This window comes from Quercus robur, chromosome 3 (genome assembly GCF_932294415.1).
Source record: "Quercus robur chromosome 3, dhQueRobu3.1, whole genome shotgun sequence".
Classification (NCBI taxonomy): domain Eukaryota; kingdom Viridiplantae; phylum Streptophyta; class Magnoliopsida; order Fagales; family Fagaceae; genus Quercus; species Quercus robur.
Window position 1 is genome coordinate 34030031 of NC_065536.1, and position 22539 is coordinate 34052569.

General features: G+C 33.6%; 1 protein-coding gene across 1 annotated transcript; it reads left to right on the forward strand.

Moving 5' to 3' along the window:
* The first annotated feature begins 9678 nt into the window (after positions 1 to 9678).
* On the forward strand, positions 9679 to 22316 carry LOC126717874 (aldo-keto reductase family 4 member C10-like). The gene is made up of 3 exons (XM_050419816.1): positions 9679 to 11108; positions 12643 to 12897; positions 21648 to 22316. The coding sequence occupies exons 1-3, from the start codon at positions 10542 to 10544 to the stop codon at positions 21912 to 21914; spliced, it is 1089 nt and encodes a 362-aa protein (XP_050275773.1). The 5' UTR covers positions 9679 to 10541; the 3' UTR covers positions 21915 to 22316.
* The last annotated feature ends 223 nt before the right edge of the window (positions 22317 to 22539 follow it).

Genomic DNA, 22539 nt, shown 5'->3' on the forward strand with positions numbered 1-22539 from the left:
ACTATCATCTACTCAATGGTCATTACATTCAGCAAATCAGAAAGTCATCCAGAATGATGAATCACCTATTCAAATCAAGAAAAGATTACTCTAGTAGTAAATTGACACACACCCAGCAGCTTGCTTGGGCAAACAGAACAAACTCCAGCTACTCATGTTCAGAACTCTAGCAAATCCATTAGTTTATACAATTGCCTCCAGTAGACAGACTTATTGATCTAGCATGCTCAATCAAGCAATCATTATACAAGATCATGACCACAAGTACCTACACTATTTCAAGCACAAAGTGCCAAATTCACTACTGAATTTGTCAAGGTACTCCTCACTTGCTAATATATGCTTATTCAAGGCCTTTCCACACTTGGGGGCTTGGTCTTATCAATCCAATGTACAACGATATCAATGGAGGCATTTCCACTATACAAGTCTATTGGTCCAATAGTGGCCAACTTCTTTCAAGAACACATTACTCATCAATTCGGCACTCTCACAAAATTACAAGCAACAAATGGAGCACTATCCATTGAAGTACTATTATATCAAGCCATGGCAATCCCATGCACCCTCTTTAAAGCCATGGTAGTCCCATGCACTACACTATTGGAATCATGGCGGTCTTATGCATCACACTGCTGGAATCTTTGCAACGTCATCATCAAAGTTGCAGTGATCTTACATTTGGGGGCTTCGTCTTTCACTATCTATTTGAGAGTACTACACATAGATCTACATGAAGACCAGTCGCTCCACCAATTAAATCAAGGCTATTGCTCTAGCTATGGAACTTTCTGCTACATTAAATCTCTACATGTCCAGCAACAACTATTCTATTACTCCAGTATTGCTATCAGATCTAACAACATGATCAACACTTATGACTCTATCAATGCAATCATGATCAAGCAGCCAATCCTACAAGTGGCCATTCAATCTCTATGCTTCCTAAAGCAACTCTTCCAACAAGGATTGAATCTCAATGGGAAGCTCATATTTTCTTCACCATCCCCATCAAATTTCTTCAAGAATTGACTACAATCAGCAATATCAGCGAAATATTCATCTGCTATCAAAATACATTCTAGACTGCTCCAGCCGTAAGCTCAGTATTCAGACTTTCAGCAACAGCAACTTTAATCCACCGAAGCAAGAGTTGTATCCTTTCCAGCCTAGCATTGAAAGTTGTGCTCATACTATTTTTGAATGGACCAACCGCGGTTGCAATTACAAGAATGAAGTTAGCTTTAAATGCATCAACTTCAACAAACTCAATCATAATCAAAGCAGCACAACATCCAGCTGCAATCCTAACCAGCTGCAATATTACCTTGCTACCCTCAATCCAGCAGCACCAAATCTAGCTGCAATCCTGACCAACTGCAACATTGCCTCACTGCCTTCAATCTAGCAACATCATTTTCAATCGTTAACAATCTTAGACTAGCTCATCTAAAAAGGTCTTCAAGAAAACCCATTACTCGTGCATGCCCTTGCAGTACAAGCCCATGCACTCGGGGGGCTAAATGTTGAGGACCCTTTTTTCGTCCCACATGGCACTACTTTATTGGCAACCTATGCCACATTAACATATTATTGATTTTTTGGGTAAATCTCTTTAAAACCCAAAATAAGCTTATATCTCATTAATTGGGCTTACATGGCTCACAAGATCCTTACTTCAAGAAGCAGATTCATGGTCCACCTTTCCTCTTCATCAATTATGATCATAACCCTATGACATCATCAACATCAACATATGGATCAGGCTCAAACAATGAATCAAAGCTCACAACTCATATTATCTCTCTTATGCTCATGGTAAGCGGCATCCTCAATAAAAGCTCATATTTACACAAAATGACAACAAAACCCAAGGTATGTCGTCTAATCTTCGACTTATGATCCAAGCTCATGAGTCTCTATGGGAAACTTTGGGAGTCGTGGTTTGGAGGGCCAAGATGTATGTTCAGTAAAGCTCTAGTGGTTTAAAGTTGATAAAAGAAACATGTTACTTGGCGTGTCTTCTCCAACTCCTTGACCTCTAATGAGTCCGTGTGTAGCGGGTAACATATGGTAAGCATCTTTTATCACATAACACGTAAGATGATAAAACTCCCCATTGCTCTTTTCCTAAAACTTAATATTCATCATACGACAAACACTCAAAAACTCTAGCCATCTAAATGCGGAGAAAATAACTATTCATTCAACCTCCAGCTGTTCCTATACAAATTTAGAAATTTCATTATATTATTTTACATAAGCTACATTACTACTTTTAGCTAAAATCTAACTCAAACACGTGGCCTAATCTAGTTAAGGTCTCATTGTGTTAGGCCCCAAAATATCTAGGGCCGCCCTTGCATTTATGTCCCCACTTGGACCACAGTACTGAGCTCGACTTTGTTTTTAAATATTGAAGTGCCGGTTTGAGCATGAGATCAATTCAGTGGTTGAGATTAAAGTAATTGCCTCTCGAGCCGTGCCAAAAAATAAAAAAGCTGAAACCTTCAGGTTCTCATCTGCTCGTGCGAATTGTGTCAGATGTGAAGGCATCTATGACCTGAATGCCTATCAGATTTGCTTATAGAAAAGAAGAGCAGCTTTGTGTTCATGTATGTTTATGTATATGTGTGTTTATGTTTATATTAATATTTATAAATATAAACATACATAAACATGCATAAACATATACACACTCATACACATATACATACATAAACATAAATGAACATAAACATAAACACATATGCACATACACATAAACATAAACATACACAGACACATACATAAACATACACATACATATACACATACATAAACATAAATGAACATAAACATAAACACACATGCACATACACATATACATACACACACATAAACATACACATACACATACACATACACATACATTTTTAGTTCTCGCCTTAGGCCCCAAAATATCTAGGGCTGCCCTTGCATTTATGTCCCCACTTGGACCACAGTACTGAGCTCGACTTTGTTTTTAAATATTGAAGTGCCGGTTTGAGCATGAGATCAATTCAGTGGCTGAGATTAAAATAATTGCCTCTCGAGCCGTGCCAAAAAATAAAAAAGCTGAAACCTTCAGGTTCTCATCTGCTCGTGCGAATCGTGTCAGATGTGAAGGCATCTATGACCTGAATGCCTATTAGATTTGCTTATAGAAAAGAAGAGCAGCTTTGTGTTCATATATGTTTATGTATATGTGTGTTTATGTTTATATTAATATTTATAAATATAAACATACATAAACATGCATAAACATATACACACTCATACACATATACATACATAAACATAAATGAACATAAACATAAACACATATGCACATACACATAAACATAAACATACACAGACACATACATAAACATACACATACATATACACATACATAAACATAAATGAACATAAACATAAACACACATGCACATACACATATACATACACACACATAAACATACACATACACATACACATACACATACATTTTTAGTTCTCGCCTTAGGCCCCAAAATATCTAGGGCCGCCCTTGCATTTATGTCCCCACTTGGACCACAGTACTGAGCTCGACTTTGTTTTTAAATATTGAAGTGCCGGTTTGAGCATGAGATCAATTCAGTGGCTGAGATTAAAGTAATTGCCTCTCGAGCCGTGCCAAAAAATAAAAAAGCTGAAACCTTCAGGTTCTCATCTGCTCGTGCGAATCGTGTCAGATGTGAAGGCATCTATGACCTGAATGCCTATTAGATTTGCTTATAGAAAAGAAGAGCAGCTTTGTGTTCATATATGTTTATGTATATGTGTGTTTATGTTTATATTAATATTTATAAATATAAACATACATAAACATGCATAAACATAAATGAACATAAACATAAACACATATGCACATACACATAAACATAAAAATAAACATACACATACACATACACACCCATAAACATATACATACACATACACACTCATACACATACACATACATAAATATCCACACATACATAAACATAAATAAACATAAACATAAACACACTTATACACATACACATACACACTTATACACATACACATACATATACTCATACATTTTTAGTTTTCGCCTTAGGCCCCAAAATGTCTATGGCCACCCCTGCATTTATGCCCCCACTTGGACCACAATACTGAGCTCGGCTTTGTTTCTAAATATTGAAGTGCTGGTTTGAGCATGAGATCAATTCAGTGGCTAAGATTAAAGTAATTGCCTCCCGAGCCATGCCAAAAAATAAAAAAGCTGAAACCTTTAGGTTCTCATCTACTCGTGCGAATCGTGTCAGATGTGAAGGCATCTATGACCTGAATGCCTATCATATTTGCTTATAGAAAAGAAGAGCAGCTTTGTGTTCATGTATGTTTATGTATATGTGTGTTTATGTTTATATTAATATTTATAAATATAAACATACATAAACATGCATAAACATAAATGAACATAAATATAAACACACATGCACATACACATAAACATAAAAATAAACATAAACATAAAAATAAACATACACATACACACCCATAAACATACACATACACATACACACTCATACACATACACATACATAAACATCCACACATACATAAACATGAATCATATTGTGAATTGAGACCTTAACTAGATCTCTAAAGCTTCATTAACTATCAACCAATCGTTCTATTACTTACTTAAAATGTGTTGTAATAGAACCTTGGACCAAAAATACAAACACCTAAAAAAGGAAACATTTCTAGGAGAATACTAGTAGTGTGTTTAGCACTTGACACCTGGTTGAAACTGATATCACCAGTCATTTAATGCTGAAATCCCAGCAGCCTGACATCTGATCTCATATACTTTTGCCCTAGGCATGTTATTTAACTCCTTTTTAATTCTAGTTTAACCTCCATTCTCTCATAAACTCTTGCAAGCTCATTATTTCACATGATTTCTTGAAAGTAGAAAGTTACACACAATGAATGACATCTTATTCAAAAAATTATGTAAAGATTAATAATAAAGACTAATACAAATCATAACTTAATTATACAAATTAAACATAGTAATAAGGAGATGACGTCCACATAAATATATAATAAATATATATTTTAAGGCGTTATCACATGTCTGGATGATTAGCTGATTAGCTTTAATCTTCTACAAGATGAAAATATATGTAGTGAGTATATTTCAAAGAAAACTCACATACTTGTGTGTAGTTAAACACAAAATAGATATAATAATGCCTACTAAGACTAAGATAATGGTGCAATTTAAAACAATTATCATATCCCTATAAATGTTTCACAATATAAGGAAAATTCAAAAACTAATGTTGAAAAGAAAAAGAAAAAGAAGAAAAAGGAAAGCTAACCGGGGAGAGAGGGGGGGGGGGGGGGGAGAGGAGTAGATGGGTAATGATCTATCTAAGCTGACTTGCTCCCAAATTTGGGGAAAAAAACAAAACCCCTCCAAATAGTGGGTTCAAGAAGCAAACACCTAGACCTCATCAAAATTATGCCCCAACCAAACACCTCAACCATTCAAAATCCCTCCCATTTTCCCTTGCCCATTTCCCATCCCCCTAAAATCATCCCAATCAAATAGGGCCTAGGGATTTCTTATAAAACTTCATATATTTACACCCTCCATCAAAGTTTTGCCACATCATATTTCTTTAAATGGTACATTAAATAGTTTCATATGCAAACACAATCATAATAAATCCTTATTAATAAATATCATTATGATTAAATTCCTTATTTTTTATATTTGATTTTCTCTAAATAAATTCTAATTAAAACATGTATATTCTTTTTTACAAAAGTCTATAATGGACTATTATGTATTTATTAATAATTTTTAAATAAATAAGTAATCATATATAAATATTTTTGTGAGTACAATAGTACATATATATTTCTTGTTGAACGTTCCCTTAAGCTATATGAATTAATGACTAGAAAACTTTTGACTTTTTGTTAACTACTTTAAATGTTGTCACACAAGCTTTTGAAAATCCCACATTTTCCAAATTATTATTTTAACATAGTTTTTTAAATTGAATTTAACTTCTACAAAGATTATTTCAATTCAAGTAGAGAAAAATAAATTATTTCAAAACCTTATATATTTAGGAGTAATTATTCCGTACTTCTTGAGTACAACGAGATAATATTTTTTTATCTCACATGAATAGTGAGTTCCATTATCAGTGAAATTTACCGTGAGATTCATCTTTAGTATGACATGATGAAGTATCATGTCAACATACTCAAGAAGTAATTAATAATTTTTCACAATTTTTTTTTATGCATTGAACCTAAGACCTCCAGTTTATTTATTGGGTAAACTACATAATTAGTCTTTAACTGTTACACTATATCTGAATTTAATTCCTAACATTTCAAATGTATCAATTTGGTCCTTAACATTTTGGTATTGTGTCAAAATGGTTCAAACCGTTAAGTGATGAATAGAATATGCTGACGTGGCTAACGATTAAAATAAAATATTATTTTTTTGCCACATAAACTTCCACATATATTGTCACGTCAGCATAAACTTAAAAAAAAAAAAAAAAGTGCCACGTGTCTTTCATATATATATATATTAAGAGGGTTGAGAAAGTTAGTTATGATTTTGAAAAATGTCAAAATTACCCCTAATCTAATTAGATAATCTTTATTCTTAAAAAATAAAAAATGGGGTTAAAATTGTAATTCAACAAAATTAAAAAAAAAAAAAACTACCAGAGAAATTTTTCTCTTAAAAATTAGCACTCTCTATTTAAATATGAGATTAAATTCTATAAGGACGTGGTGTAAAACTTATATTTTACTCCTCCAATCCCAACATGCCACATCATCTTATCACATATTTAAGAATAAACACAATTACACTTAATCAATTTTAATACCCGTATATAAATCTAACCAAATTGGGAATCTATCGAGAAGTTATTAGGTGTGGTAGGATGTATTGAATTTTAAGTAAAACTGAAAGGAGAAATTGGACATCATTTTTGGACGAAAATGCCCATATGCAATTGCACATGAACTTCATCCATGTTACTTTTTTTTTTTTTCCTTATGATTTACTGGGCAGGCTTGTCCAGTATTTTTTTTTTTTTTAGATGTGATTTTTTTATGGACATGATTTTTATTTTTTAATAAATTTAGGTGATTGATTTTTTTTTGGTTGTTTATCACTTTTTTGGTTTTAATTAGGCATCATTTTTTTTTTATGGGAATTGGATATCATTTTTTAATAAGGGTATATACATAAATTTATACAAACTCACTTTTTTCATTTTTTCATTTTTTCACTCCCAACCAAACAAAAAGGAGAAAAATTAAAGTATTTTCTATATTCTCGCCATTTTCTATCCTCTCACTTTTCCACTCCTCTAACCAAACGGACCTTTAACGATTGTGACCATTTTGACACAGTATCAAAAGGTTAGAGACCAAATTGACACACTTAATTTTTTTAGAGAGTTTCAATCTATGACATCCGCTTCTAATGATGACACACTTAAAATATTAGGGATTAAATTGAAGTATAGTATAAAGGTTAAGAACTAATTATGTAGTTTACCCTTATTTATTTATTTATAGAGAATTTCAATCTATAGAGTCCATTCCTAATGATTGCTCTTTATCATTAGACCAATAAACTCAATTGGTTTTTGGTTAAGTTAATTGGAATCAGTGAGACCTTCAATTTAGGTAACACTCCAAACTAAACCCACTACCTGGAAAAAAGCGTAAGGGTATCTATCTCTATCTATGACTAATTCAAAGTATATAGTATCATATAATTTTCTAGGCCAAAATGGCCAAATACCATCTATTTTTGAAATTTTTAGCAACAGAACACTGTTTCGGAAATTATTGGGGATCTACCACTTTTTCTAGTACTCGAGCTTGGTGAACTCGAGTACCATATTTTTTAATCTACCGTGGCACGATGACATGGGAAGCTAGAAATAAAATATTCTGCTTGGTACTTGAGCACCTGAAGCTCGAGTACTGGTTGAACAGTACTCTAGTCCTACATACTCGAGTACCATCTGTTCATTTATTGCACACCCCTTACTGACAAGTGTAGTGCATGTACTACACCAGGTTGTGTAGTACTACATCAGGTTACACCTGGTTTTGCATCAGGTATTGCATTTACCACTTTCTGACAGGTGTAGTTCATTTATTGCACACCCACTTGTGTAGCAAAACCTGATATTATACGTGCAAAACATTTATTGCACAACCATATGTACCAAAACACTATGCAATCACAATAAACCTGAAAGCTGAAAGCGGAAATTACATATGCACCAAAACACAAATAAAATTGATATGAATTGATATTAAACTTTGAGAAATACGTGGACTTTTCAAAGGTATTCGTGGTGATTAAAAAAAGTTTAATACTTTTTTTTAACTTTTTTTTTTATTAATGTCTAATAAGTCACTATTATAAATCCGATTTAAAACACAAATATTATTATTTTTGTGTGTTTTGATAAATATTATAGTTTACTAAAAAAAGAGTTTTTAATCTCTCTATTTTTCTACCATCAACTAAATACACACAAAGAAAACTAAAACATTTTCTATTTTTTCACTTTTTTATTTTTCTCATTATTTTCTATTCTACCATTTTTTTTTCATCTTCGCCCTAAATTTAATTTTTAAAAAATCTTATCACAAAATAAATATTTTACATTCGTGGATCCCATATTCTCTCTTGTAATACCTTTTCTTAAAAAAAAAAAAATGAAGAGGCAAATAAAAATAAAACATAATTGTTTGAAAAAAAGAATTGATTAGATTGAAAGGTTGTTTGTTTGTCTTGTTGTTTGTTTGTTTTTTATACCTACAACATAATGTCAGTTTGCAAGGGCTTCTCTTAAACCTGATGTAGTACTACACAACTTGGTGTAGTACATGCACTACACCTGTCAGGATTTTGGTAAATGCAAAACTTGTCGTGCATGTACTACACTTGTTAGTAAGTGGTGTACAAATGAACAGATGGTACTCGAGTATGTAGGACTTGAGTACTGTTTAACTAGTACTCAAGCTTCAGGTGCTCGAGTACCAAGCGGAATATTTTAATTCCAGCTTTCCATGTCATCGTGCTACAGTGGATTAAAAAATATGGTACTCGAGCTCACCAAGTTCGAGTATCAAAAAAAATGGTAGATCCCCAATAATTTTCGAAACAGTATTTTGTAATGTTGCTAAAAATTTCAAAAATAGATGATATTTGGCCATTTTGGCCTAATTTTCTACGTATAACAGTAGAGTTACCAAACGTGCTGAATTTGTTGATTTTCCCGTAACTTTTGGACAACCGACAACGCCTCCTTTGTTGTTTATGACAGGATATGGTAAAATAATATACCATTTCATTCCACTCTCTCCGTGTCTGCTGTACGTATGTATAATATGTCTATCATCAAATGAACGACGTTGTTGTTGTTGTGCTTTGTTAAGTTGGGTAGGTAGGTGGTGGACCCTTTGCTGGAGCTAGTTGTTGGTTGGAGTAGACCAACAGACCCTTCTCTCATTCTCTCAATTTTAGGTGTGTGTTGTGTACTAATCTAATCTAATCAACCCTTCCAATTTCTACTAGTCTTAAATATAGCCTAATAGCCCACCACCCCCTTTGGCAAATTGTTGCATCGGACTGTTCACTTCACTTTCATGTTTTGCATTAATTTCTAGCTTCTGCTTGCTCTAGAGAGAGAGACAGAGACACCCACACAGATATTGACTTTTAGTCGTTTACAGCTAAGCCAAGCCAAGCTCTATTGTATTGTTTTTGAGTTTTGGCTTTGGGGGCGTCTCTCTGTTGCCGTTGTTGACCACAGCTGTCCTTTTGAATAATTTTTATTCACACTTTTTTTTTTTTAATATATATTATATATTGTCCCTCTCTCAGACAAAACCGATCAAAGATCTGTTTGGTCTTTCATTTGGACTTGGTGCTTTCCTCGCAAATCAATCATATCTTTTGAGTGTTTTGGTTTGCTTTCTTGTCCTCAAGAGTCTTATAATTTGGTGGAGAGAAGACTTGTAGAACTGTTGTTTTCTGTAGACTTATTAAGACTGCCGCTTTTATCTTATTCATCCTCATTGGGACAATTTGCCAAACACAAAGGTGGGCTTTTGTTTTTTTGGTCAACCCTGTATATGCTTCTTCCTTGGACTTGGAATGCTTTATTGTCTCTCTCTTGAATTATAAATCGCTTTTGATTTGTCTCTGAAATCCAGCTTTTTTGAGTTGTATATCAGTATTTGATTACTGGGTGTTTGATTGATTTGTGTTATCTCAATTCTATTCCTGGGATCTTGGGTTGGAAAAGGATGTCATTTCATATGCAGTATATGTAAATAGCTTTAACTTGTTGGAATTTGAACTTGATTCTTGGACCCTTGTGATTTTTGGGCAACTGGGTTATCTGAGAGTTAGTTATTAGTTCTTGCCATTGATTCAATCTGAGAAAATGAAAGGAAAGGGTGGAACACAAGGAAGTTACTTTGTGTTAAACACAGGAGCTAAAATTCCAGCCATTGGACTTGGGACATGGCAGAGTGACGGAGACCTCTGTGTGCAGGCTGTAAAAACCGCATTGTCGGTTGGGTACCGTCACATAGATTGTGCACATCTTTATGGGAATGAGGTTGAAGTTGGGGAAGCACTCACAAAAGCATTCAATGGTTCACTGAAGAGGGAGGATGTGTTCCTGACTTCTAAGCTGTATTGTACCATGAATTCACTCAATAAAATCGACAACTATGTTAAAGTTTCGCTTAAGAATCTTGGAGTTTCATACTTAGATCTCTATTTGATGCATTGGCCGGAGAGCTCTGCGTTTGGCGATGCTACCGATCCTCCTTCGAAGTCGGGGAGTGAGCATAGGCAGTTTTTGAATCGGTTGAAGAAAGCATGGAAAGCCATGGAAGGTCTTGTTGAGTTGGGTCTGGTTCGAGCTATTGGAGTCAGCAATTTCAGCAGTCAGCAGATCAAAGAATTGCTTAAATTTGCAAAAATTGTGCCTGCAGTCAATCAGGTCGGTTGTAAACTTTCTTCTTGATTCAAAACATTCTACTTTGCTCTATGGCTAATTTGATAAAGAAGCACAATAAAGTTAATTCTTGGATCTTTAGATAGACAATTACATGCTTCCAAAGTTGTCTGCCCATACTAGTAAAACTCGTTCAATATAGAAAAAGGTTTTTGACACAGGATGCTCTCTACATCAATGGTCATTTTATTAAATTATTTAATTTGAAAAGGAGAGCACTAGAATTCATTCCCACCTGGAAAAAGCATTACTTTTTACAATATGTCAAATATATAGCCAAGAAAATTTTATATGTATCAGGTGGTAGTGTTCAATGAACTAAAAAATTGAACCCAGATCTGTGACTAACAAACTTTTCTGGTTGATCTAGGTGATGTCTTCACTCACAATGTACTCTTGTTCTCTCTGGTTTTTATTTGTTATTGATGGGTTGCTGACCTTGACTAATGCACCGATAAGGAAGAGTGAGTTGATTCAAGTTGAGGAAATGGAAAAGGGTGGAGGAAAACCAAAATTAACATTAGTAGTAGTAAAAAAGGACATGTCAATTAAGAATAAAGTATGACTTCGTGTAGTATAGAATGGAGGAAAAAAATATATGTAATTGACCTTGTCTAATTTGTTAAGTATCCATAGCTAACCCCAAAAATTTGGAACTAAGGATTTGTTGTTGATGGGTTGCTGACTAATTGGACACTGACAACCATACTTAACATTTTGCATTGAGAAACGCATTATATGATGGGGGAACCATACAACCAGTCTGAGCTGGAAAGTTCATCTAAGGGGTGGACTACCAGGTGGGTAAGGTTAGCCATTTTCTTGGCTCTGAAGAAGGTCCATGTGCCATTACCAAAACCATAAGCATCACCATGCTCTGCCTTGTTCCTGGAAAACTATGTATTCTATATGATTCTGAGGACACTTTAAGTTTGTTCCTTTAGATATCTTTATACCCACTCCAATAAGATTTAATATGTCTTACATTTGTTGAAGCTGTTTTTTAAGGAACTCTCCTCTTAGGACACCATTTGTAGCAGTTAGGCCCTTCATGACTTCTTTCTTAATATTGGTATTGGAAACAAAAAATTGAAACAATAACCTGGATGTCATTCTTTTGGAATTAGAATAATTTGGGAGGGACTGAAATGGTAAATCTTAGCTGCATGTACATGGATCTTTCAATTAGCTTGTAAGGGACCAAAGTGGTAAGTCATAGTTGCAAAATATCTCACATCTCTCATGCCCCTTCTTCTCAATATTATTGTTAGACATATTTTTTCAGTTTCAGCAGACTTTCTTCTTGTGATCTTTAGATATTTTTTCGGACAATACCATCATCCCGTTGTCTTATACTATACCTGCTTTCTTTCAGGGGATGGAACATTGTGTCGTTTTTCTTTATGCTTTTTGGGATTGATTGAGCACTTAGAACCATTTTTTGTTTCTTGGTCTTAATATATCATGTCATCATTGCCATGAAACTTTGGGATTCTGAAGCGATTTATGATTGGCTTAGGTGGAGTTGCACCCTTTCTGGAGACAAGATGAACTTGTGAAGTTCTGTCGATTGAAAGGTATCCATGTATCTGCTCATACACCTTTAGGAGTACCCACTTCATCTCCTGGACCATTGGACAGTGGATCAGGTGGTGAAGATGAACCTGGAACTCCTCGTATATCATTTAGGAGATCAAGATCTGTGCATGGCCCTATGCTCAAATTGTCAGTTGTTGCAGAAATAGCAGATAGACACAAAAAGACACCAGAACAGGTACTTTTGACTCAGTTATACTCTAATTTTCTACTTCGTACTCCTCATGATTGGTTTCCATTCTAGTTGTTTATACCTTTTTATTTATTTATTATGTGTTGTAGTTTATTTCTTTCTGCCAACATGGTAAGGCCAATGGATATGATTTTCCTTGCCCATATTGGAGAATAGGGTCATGCACATAAACTTTAAAGTACACGTTTCACGGGAACTTTCTTTCTTTCTTTTATTTTTCCTTGATTAGTAAGAAATAAATAGGCCACTATTCATAAAACAAACTAAGTAGAAATTATAATGTGAAATGCTTGATTATAATATGATAAAACATAATTAATTTATAATTTTTGTTACCATATAAGTCACATTATAGTCAATACCTATTATCATGATTAGTTTGCTGCATTGTGCTGGGCAGAAAATGAGCATTGCCGAGAAATGATAAGACCAATGAAATTATCAAAACATTATTTATTACATCAGAAAACTATCTGTGCCGGAAACTATCTATGCATCGATGATCACTACATTGGAAACTATCTATTCTATTAATTGAAAAAATGGAGAAAGAAAAAAATCTATTTCGAAAATTAAGCAACTATGAAGTGGCGAACTATGTAACAATATGGGAAAGATAGGGATTCATTTTGGGATCATGAACCCTTTTACAGATCTAACTTTTCCATTTTTTTTAATCTAAGAGTCAACGAATGCTATTGGTATGTGATTGACTGAATATTTATCTTTTTCGGAGCCATTGGGACCATAGTTTCAAAACATGAATCATATCGTGAATTGATTTTTGATTTTTTTGTATCGTGTATGGTATGATATCATATTGTGTATTGTAAGATACATAAACACTTAATAAAATTTATTAAAAAAAATTATAGATATACATATATAAAGGATATATTCATTATAAATTTTGAACATATTCAACTAATGACTAATTTATCCATCACTTATGTAATAACATTTAACAAGCTAACTAAATAAATCAAACTAGCATATGTTTATAACATACACATTCAAATTGATTAAAATCAAAAGTGATAATGCATTACAAATGACCCAAAATAATAATTTCTTTTCATCATATTAATCATCTTGCCTAATCATCTCCATCTAAGCCAATGTTAATATCATGTTCATCATTGAAATTTTCTTCATCATTATCAACATTTACCATCTCTTCTTGTTATTTTATTTTAATAGATTTTTTAAAAATGTATTTCTTCTTGGTATTCTAGTTTCTTAGACTTGTAACAATAATGACAAAAAAAAAAAAAAATAATAATTATAATGTTAGTTAATACCTTATTCATAGTATAGAGAAGAAATTTGCAAATATGAAAGTGAAGTGTAAGTATGTAGTCCAAATTTTGTAGGAGAAAGAGAGAGAAAAAAAAAAAAAAAAAAAAAAAAAAAAAAAAAAAAAAAAGAATCTACCGACATGTTATTTTATTAGGCTAAATTAAGTAACCTAATAATTTAGTGATAAAAACAAGTGTAACAACTTGTTAGATTCAAATAAAAGTATAAATTAAAAAAAAAAACATTTTAAAGCATATGTTTTTTATGTTATAATAAGCACGCTGTATTGTACGATTCATAAACTCTTCTGATACGAAAATTTTTACACACAATACACTACAGCCACTGATGTCTTGTATAACCATTGTTGATTCCATCTATTAGTGTACTTGGGAGTTTGATTTTTTGCATTCAAATGGGAATAGAGTGGCCAAGCTGATGGCTTTACATGCTAGGTCTTGTTGTAATGTTATTGGTTAGAAGACATACCTCTTGGTTTCTGCTGTTTTAGCATGATGTCCGTTCCTTTTAAGTTAATGAATAAAATTTTCTAACATTTTTTCAAAAGAAAAGAAAAAAGGGGAAATAATGAAAGCTCTTCTGCTCTCCCTCTCTTTTCTCAATTTCTAGTTTAGAATGAACTCTATCAGCCTTCTCTCTCTCTTTCTGCCGATCTCTCGATCTGCTCTAATGGTTATTGTCTCACTTGATTGAACTCCTCCAATGCTTGTTGTCTCACCTGATCGAACACCGGTGACATAAATTGGTGGTCATCAATGCTGCTGGAATTATAATTTCTTCGCTCTTTCTCTCTCTTGGTCAAGTATGGCAGCCTTTTGACCCTTTCTCTTATCCATGAAGGCAACTGTGTGTTAAGGGGCTTTTTTATTTTTAAAATTGCTATGTCTTACTAACTGAACTCTGGGGGAACGACAGTGTGTTGGGGCTTTGGCCCCTTTCTCTCAGCAGGCTGCTTTCATTTGTTAAACATCATTGTTAAAAGTTAAAACTTCAAACATAGTTACATTTATTTTATCATTATAACTCTGTTGTTGTTAATGCTATGTTATTAAATAATGTAGAAGAAGAGTTAGTTTCTTGTTTTCAATTATTGTTTTTAGTAGAGCACTTATTTGCATATTTTTAACGATTGCTTTTAGTTGAATTTTTTTGGATATGTTTTCACACACCTTTATGGTTACTCAGTTATAATACGTAAAATAAACATAAATATGCCTAAAAATATGTAAAATATACCTACACATGCATGCGCACACACACACTTATTAATCAATTTTGTGTCCCCACCATGTTGTGTCCTATTTTTTCAAGAATTGCCATGTCCCCATGCCTAAAGTTGCATCCGTGTTCATGTTTCTTAGGTTATGACTTATGAGTTCCAAGATTATCCATGTTATATGCTTGCCAAAAAAAATTGAAGGATTTGAAGAAGGATCATGATTAAATTGAATAAGCTGGTTTTTGGTGAGTAAGTGTTAAAAGAGTAGCATGTTGATTGAGGTTCATGATCTAGATCTGAAGGAAGAGGGAGTGTGTTATTGCTTGAAAAGTGGTCAACTATAGAGGGCCTTAAAGCTAAGTTAGACATACTGGTTAACTTTGAGTTAATTTCATGGTTGTAGAAATCTAGTAAGTGTGGATTAAAGAGGGGGATAATAATAACACAATTTTTTGAGTCCAAATTCTCTCAAAAGAGCTAATTTTGTTAGGGAATTCAGGGTTGAAGTTGTAATTTCTATAAGAAGACAGAAGCGAAGGATGAGATTTTTTTGTTTCTATTATAACCTTTACAAATGTATATGTTGATTAGAGATTGAAGATGGATGGTTTGCATTTCCTTATCTATTGATGAGGAGGATAAGGGAAGGTTAGAGAGATCATTTGATATGGAAGAGTTGTTAGGGGCTCTAAAGTGTATGTGGTGATAGAACTCTTGGACCCTATGGTTTCACTATGCAACAATGTTGAAGTAGATATTATAATGTTCTTTGAAAAAATTATGAGATATATATATATATATATATATATATGAGAAGTACTTAATTGCTCCTTTACCCAATGATGTCTGGAGCTCAAAACATTAGTGATTTTGGTCAATTAGTGTTGTTGGAAGTGTGTAAAAATTGCTGGCCGAATTATTAGACAATGGACTCAAAAGGCTGTTTCACAAAATGCATCTGTTGAGGCTACACAGATTTTAGATTACATCTTTGTGGCTGACAAATTTCTGGATGGTAGAATCATAGGTCATATCCTATAAGTAATTCACTAATTCATCAGTTGGATATTCAAAAAGCTTTCGATCATGTTTATTGGGATTGTTTAACTTATTTGCTTTGAAGGTTTGGTTTTGATGGAAAATGGAAGAAATGGTTTCTCTCTTGCATTTTTATTGTGAGGTTTTCAATGTCATTTAATGGCTGCCTCTGGTTTCTTTAGTTGTTAAAGTCTTGAGGTCAGGTGATCTGCTTTCACTTTTATTATTCATTCTAATAATGAAAATAAAAAAGGTAATGAATGGGGTGGTGGTGGGGGCCTTGTTATCTGGTTTCAGGACATGGGGGAGTGTGGTAGTTTTGGAAGAGTTTTAATTTTTTTAATTTTTTTTTATAATAAATAATTCATTAATAAAGCAGAATGGTGCTACCAAATTACACTGATGTATACAGGCAGCAAAGCAAAATAATAAACAAATGAAAGCTCAGGGTATCTGGGAACTCTAGAAAGTCTGCTAAGACAGACGACATGTCAAAGTCCATTCTTATAAGGTCTTCAAAAATAAGTATTTCAATTTCAACATGTGTAACTCTTGCCCCTCAAAGCAACGTGCATTCCTTTCTCTCCAAAGACACCACATTAGATACAAAAGGAACAACTTCACAAATCCCCTCATTACTCCCCTTGCCAAAATGCCCTGTCCAACATGATGACTCCTCCATCACAGAATAAGGCATTACCCAAGAGACACCAAACAAGAAGAAGACCATAGATCACAACTCCCAAGCTACCATACAATGTAAAAAGAGATGATTCACATTCTCTCCATGGCTTTGACACAAAACACTGATCTACGATAACTACCCCTTGCTTCCTTAAATTATCTATTGTCAAAGTCCTTCCTTAATGCTGCACACTATGAATAGAAAGCCACCCTTCAACTTCTCTGCCAAGGCAAAGCTATACCTCTTCCTCCAATATTTTATAGTAGCTCATCACTTGGAAGCCTTGTTTTCAACGAGATCCACTTCAATTTATCTACCTTCCGCATGTTGAAACTTCACTTCATATATATATCTTCCAATAATCGTGCCATAGATTCTACTTCCCAATCATGCAACACTAATGAATAAAAGATTCCAATAAAATTGATCATTTCCGAACTTTATATAGTCTGCCACTCTGGGCTCTGTATCTCTAGTGATTAGAAAAAGATTGGGATATCTCTCCTTTAAAGTAGTATAACAATTCCACAAATCATGCCAAAGATGAATTTTAGATCCATCACTAACATCATATATGATAAAACATTCAAAATTGTCCCATTCTCTATAATATGCTATCACAAACCCACTCAACAGGATTGCCTAACCTTGCCCGAACAGCAATTCCCCAAGTGGTGCTATACTTTAAAATCCAATACCCTCTTCCATATACATTTAACACCTACTGCCACAACCACTTTACCAACAAAGCTTGATTAAAAAGAAATAACTTCTTAATCATAATCCTCAATGGCAAATAAGAGTACGACAAGTATTATAATTAACTAATTGGAATTTAATTTCATCACCCATACCATCCAAAAGAAAATCCTTTTGAAAAAATTTTCCATCAAATTTTGCAACTCCTCCTGGCAATGGGATGAGAGAAAAACAAAAATAGTTGGAAGGATAAGGTACTTCTGGTTAGAGTGAGTATGCCCTCATTTGATAGGTACAATTTCTTCCAGCCAGCCAGTTTCCTATACATTTTATCAAAACTGGAATCCCATAAATGCCTTGCCCAAATGGATCTCCCAAAGGTAACCCAAATAATTCATTGGGATTGATAAGACACAGTATCCAATATTGCTTACCAATTCTTCAATATTCATTACCTCTCCCACTTGCACCATTTCAGATTTACTTAGGTTAATGGTCAAACTTAGAACCGCCTCAAGGCACATTACTACATGAGGATATATCTTAAATAACAAAGATGTGTAGAATTTGCCTCACAAAAATGAGTTTGTCATCAACAAAAAGGAGATGACATATCACCATTATTTATCCCCTCAAGTTATCAATGGAGAAACCATCCCCCTGACACTGCTTTTGTTATCATCATGCTCAAGGCTTCCATAACAACTATGAAACCAGCCTTGAAGTGAACGAATTAGAAAGAACAAAGAAGTTAGGAAATGAGATGACTCTTTTTTAACTATATCATAAACAGATCTTCCCCTTCACTTTGATTCAGATCCCCCTGTTGTTTTCTTTTCCTCCTGAACCTTTTCCTCAAAACGAGAAAGAAGAAGGTACATTCTCCTTCTAACTAAGCTATGCTGGGCAAATGGTTGTGCCATTTTGTTAAGGAAAGTGATCCTTTATGGAAGCAAATAATAGTAGTGAAATATGGTGTCATTGTGACTATAGTTGACAAATTTGGTTATATGGCCTTACTATGATTGTGGATTGGTGTTACATGTAAAATAAATAGGGAATATATGGACCATTTGCTACTTCATTGTGCAATGGAAATGGAGTTGTGGAATTTCGTTCTAGTGTTGGGGTGAGACATGTTGAGAACGGGGATTGATATGGTTGAATATTGGCAAAGAACACCAAAAATCATTCCGGAATTTGGTGTGGAATGTAGTTCCTTTGCTGTTTTATGTGAACATTTGGAAGGAGAGGAACAACTGATTGTTGGGGGGCTAGAGGTTTCTGTAGAGACAATAAAGTCTAGTTTTGTCAATACTTTTTTTCTTGGATGTCACTAGATGAATGTAGACCCCCCCCCCCCCCCCCCCAAATTCCTTTATATTTATATAATTTTTTTTTATGCATTAATGTTTTTGTGTAATAGAGGCAATTAAGTATATAGAATGTTAAACTGTCTTTGAATCTTTGCACTTCTTTTAAAACTTAATACAATTTGTTCTTAATCTTTACCTACCTTAAAATCAGGACATGGTGGGATTGGATTTGTTAAATTTGTGGTGGAAATAATAGGAGAATTCATATCCGGAATGATGTGTGGTGGAAGAATGCTGCTTTAAAAGATCTTCATCATATTCATCATTAGTAAGGATTAGGGATGCTTCTTTTTTATTTTTTGTTGGAGATTTCTAAAGATGGGAGCTTCCATTTCTGGAATCTTATGTTTACTCATGGTTTTAGGAGAACAAGAATTAGTAGATTCTCTTATAGATTTATTATATTCTTATCTCCCAAGGGGAGAAGGGTTGGAATGATTGATTTGGAAGCTTAGTGCACTAGAAAATTTGATTTTTACTCTTTTTGTGAAGTTTTGGGAGGTTCTAATTGGGTAGTTTTTTTTGCCTAGGATGACATTTAGAGCAACAAATTCCCTAAGGCCCTCTTTTTTGGTTGGAAATGTGCATTGGAAAAACTTTAATTGTGATTAATCTCATCAAAAGTAATATGGTTATTGTAAATTGGTGTTGGATGTGTAAATGAAATGGAGAATAAATGGAAGATCTAATATTCCTCTGTTATCAGAGATGGAAATATTCCTCTGTTACGAGAGATGGAATGCTAGCTCTCTATGTATAAATGGTCTTCTGCCTGTATGTGGAAATGAAGTGGAGAATAGATGGTATTTTGCCTTCTCTTTATTTGAGGTTTAGTGGGTGATGCCTTTGTAGGTTAATGATGTGCTTTTTGGTTGGAATGGTTTGTTTGGATGGCATAGTAATGGGTCAATATGGAATGCTACCTCTCTATTTGGAGGAGAGGAAAATAGGACTTTTAATTAGCTTTCCATGCTTCAGCTGAATTCTTCTTTTTGGGATATTATTATATGAGTGGATGATTGGCTGCATCCATGGATAAAAGTACATCAGCTGAATTTTTCATGTATTCTTTAGGTGAACCTTTTGTATACATTCCTTATATTACGGTCTCTCTACCTTTTCTAGTAAAATTTTGCTTTATTTATTTTTAAAATATTTACACTATATATGCAACTGTTGTCTTTCTATTGATTTTCTTTTTTTGACTTCTTTTGTATTTTTGTTTTTTCAACTTGTCTTCTTTTTGTATCTGCTAGTCATTTTAAATTTCTGAAGCATGGCTTCTGGTAGAAAATCAATCAAATGCCCTGTTTTGCAATTTTGATTGTAATGCAATATCTGATTTCTGGCTTTTTTTGAAGTCAGTCATGGTCTTCTCCTTTGCATCTTTTGGATCTTGGTCATGCATAAGGATCAAACAGGGCAAGGACAGAATTGTCATTACGAGTGATAGGAAATTAAAAGAAACAAAAAGTCCTGCTTTATGCAAGGAGTTGAGAAGTGCCATTTGCAAATAAGGAGCAGTGGTTGATTTATTGGGAGTTGGGGCTAGCAAAAGTGTATATACATGAACAATAAAATAAAAGCACACACACAAACAACAACATGATTCGCAAACTCCATACCTACATCTACGGGCAAAATCAACTAAAATATATTATTAACGATATGTATTACAATTACAGTCAAATGAACTCTCTCTAATAGTACTCATTGACTCTCACAAATATTCCTAAACCTCACAAATTCAAAAACACTCGACACATTCCACAAACAAAAAGTAACTCAAATCCCATTACACTTAAAACAAAACTCTCAATGCTAATTCACAAACTCATAAACAAGATATTCATAATTCCAAAAGGCCAATACACCCAATAGCATTCTCTTGCTCAAACAATTAACAAACTCTTAATTCACACACACAAACCCAAAAATAATATTAAAGTATATTTCAAAGAAACCATTATATTCTTTTAGGAATCTTCTTCTGTTCAAATGTGAGAGGGCCTCTTGGGTCTAAATCACCAAATCCTTTGCATTGTTATTTATGTATAAGAGTCCAAAACCTGTTTCTTGATGGACAAGGAATGCAACAAAACTATTTTTGACTAGGAATATACTTTCCTTTTATACTAACCGATTGCAAATAAGGTTTTGAGACTTTATCCAACAGAATTGTTCTGGCTCTGTATTAGTAAAACAAACTTCCCATTGGTTGCCAAACAGCCCACCAAGCAATGAGTGGGGTTTAGCAGCAATTATGAACATAATATTGACTAATAAATTACAAGTACATATGTTACTGTTCTGTATTGAATGCCAAAAATGAAGACAGTGGCCGTGATTTTAGTGATATGTTGGTGTGCTTTTTATAATCTGTAATCTGTGGTTGTAGGTTATATTGCGGTGGGGACTGCAAAGAGAAACCAGTGTCCTACCATGTAGCTTGAAGCCTGACAGGATAAACAAAAATATAGACATTTTCAGTTGGTCTCTCTCAGATGATGAGTGGAACCGGTTGAACCAGATTGAACCACAGGTTTGTTTATTTGGAAATGGGCCTCTGATTCTGAATAATCCATCAGACAATGTCTTTATGCATGGAAGTGGTCCACTACAAGCTGTGCGTGAGATGGAAGATGACATGGAGTCCAATGCCTGATTATTCAATATTATTATTATTATTATTTTTTTCTCCTCAGATATTGCGCCATTTTATTATGTTCAAATTTGTGATCATGTTTTGATATGTCATATGCCCCATTGTTTGTAAGGTTATTATGATATTGTGGATGTAGAATAGAAAGTCAAATTCGACATGATCATCCACTTGAAGAAGAATAATAATGTTAGGATTATTATAGATTTTATTACCGTTTGATTTTGACTTTTTATGTGGTAATACCAATTAAAAATTGTATTACCCTTTTATCACAGATCCATTTGACTTTATTATGTGGTAATAGCAACAAGAAGCAACTGTAATATGTGATGTTTACTGATTGTTTTGTTTGCCCCGTGAACTCAATGGCGTGATTTTATGATATTGGATATTTCTATGGTATTACTATTATGATTTTTTTAGGTATATAATTTATGAAATAATCTCTTAAGATTATTTCAGCATCATACTCCAAAAATATAAGAGATAACGTAGAAGGATCCTTATTATATAAGTACGGGTACTCCAACCATCTTTCTTAGTTGAAGTTGCAAGTATTTTTTTTTTAATATAATCATCTAATGCCAATCAGTATGAGTGAAGCAATTAGTATGACTGAAGTTGC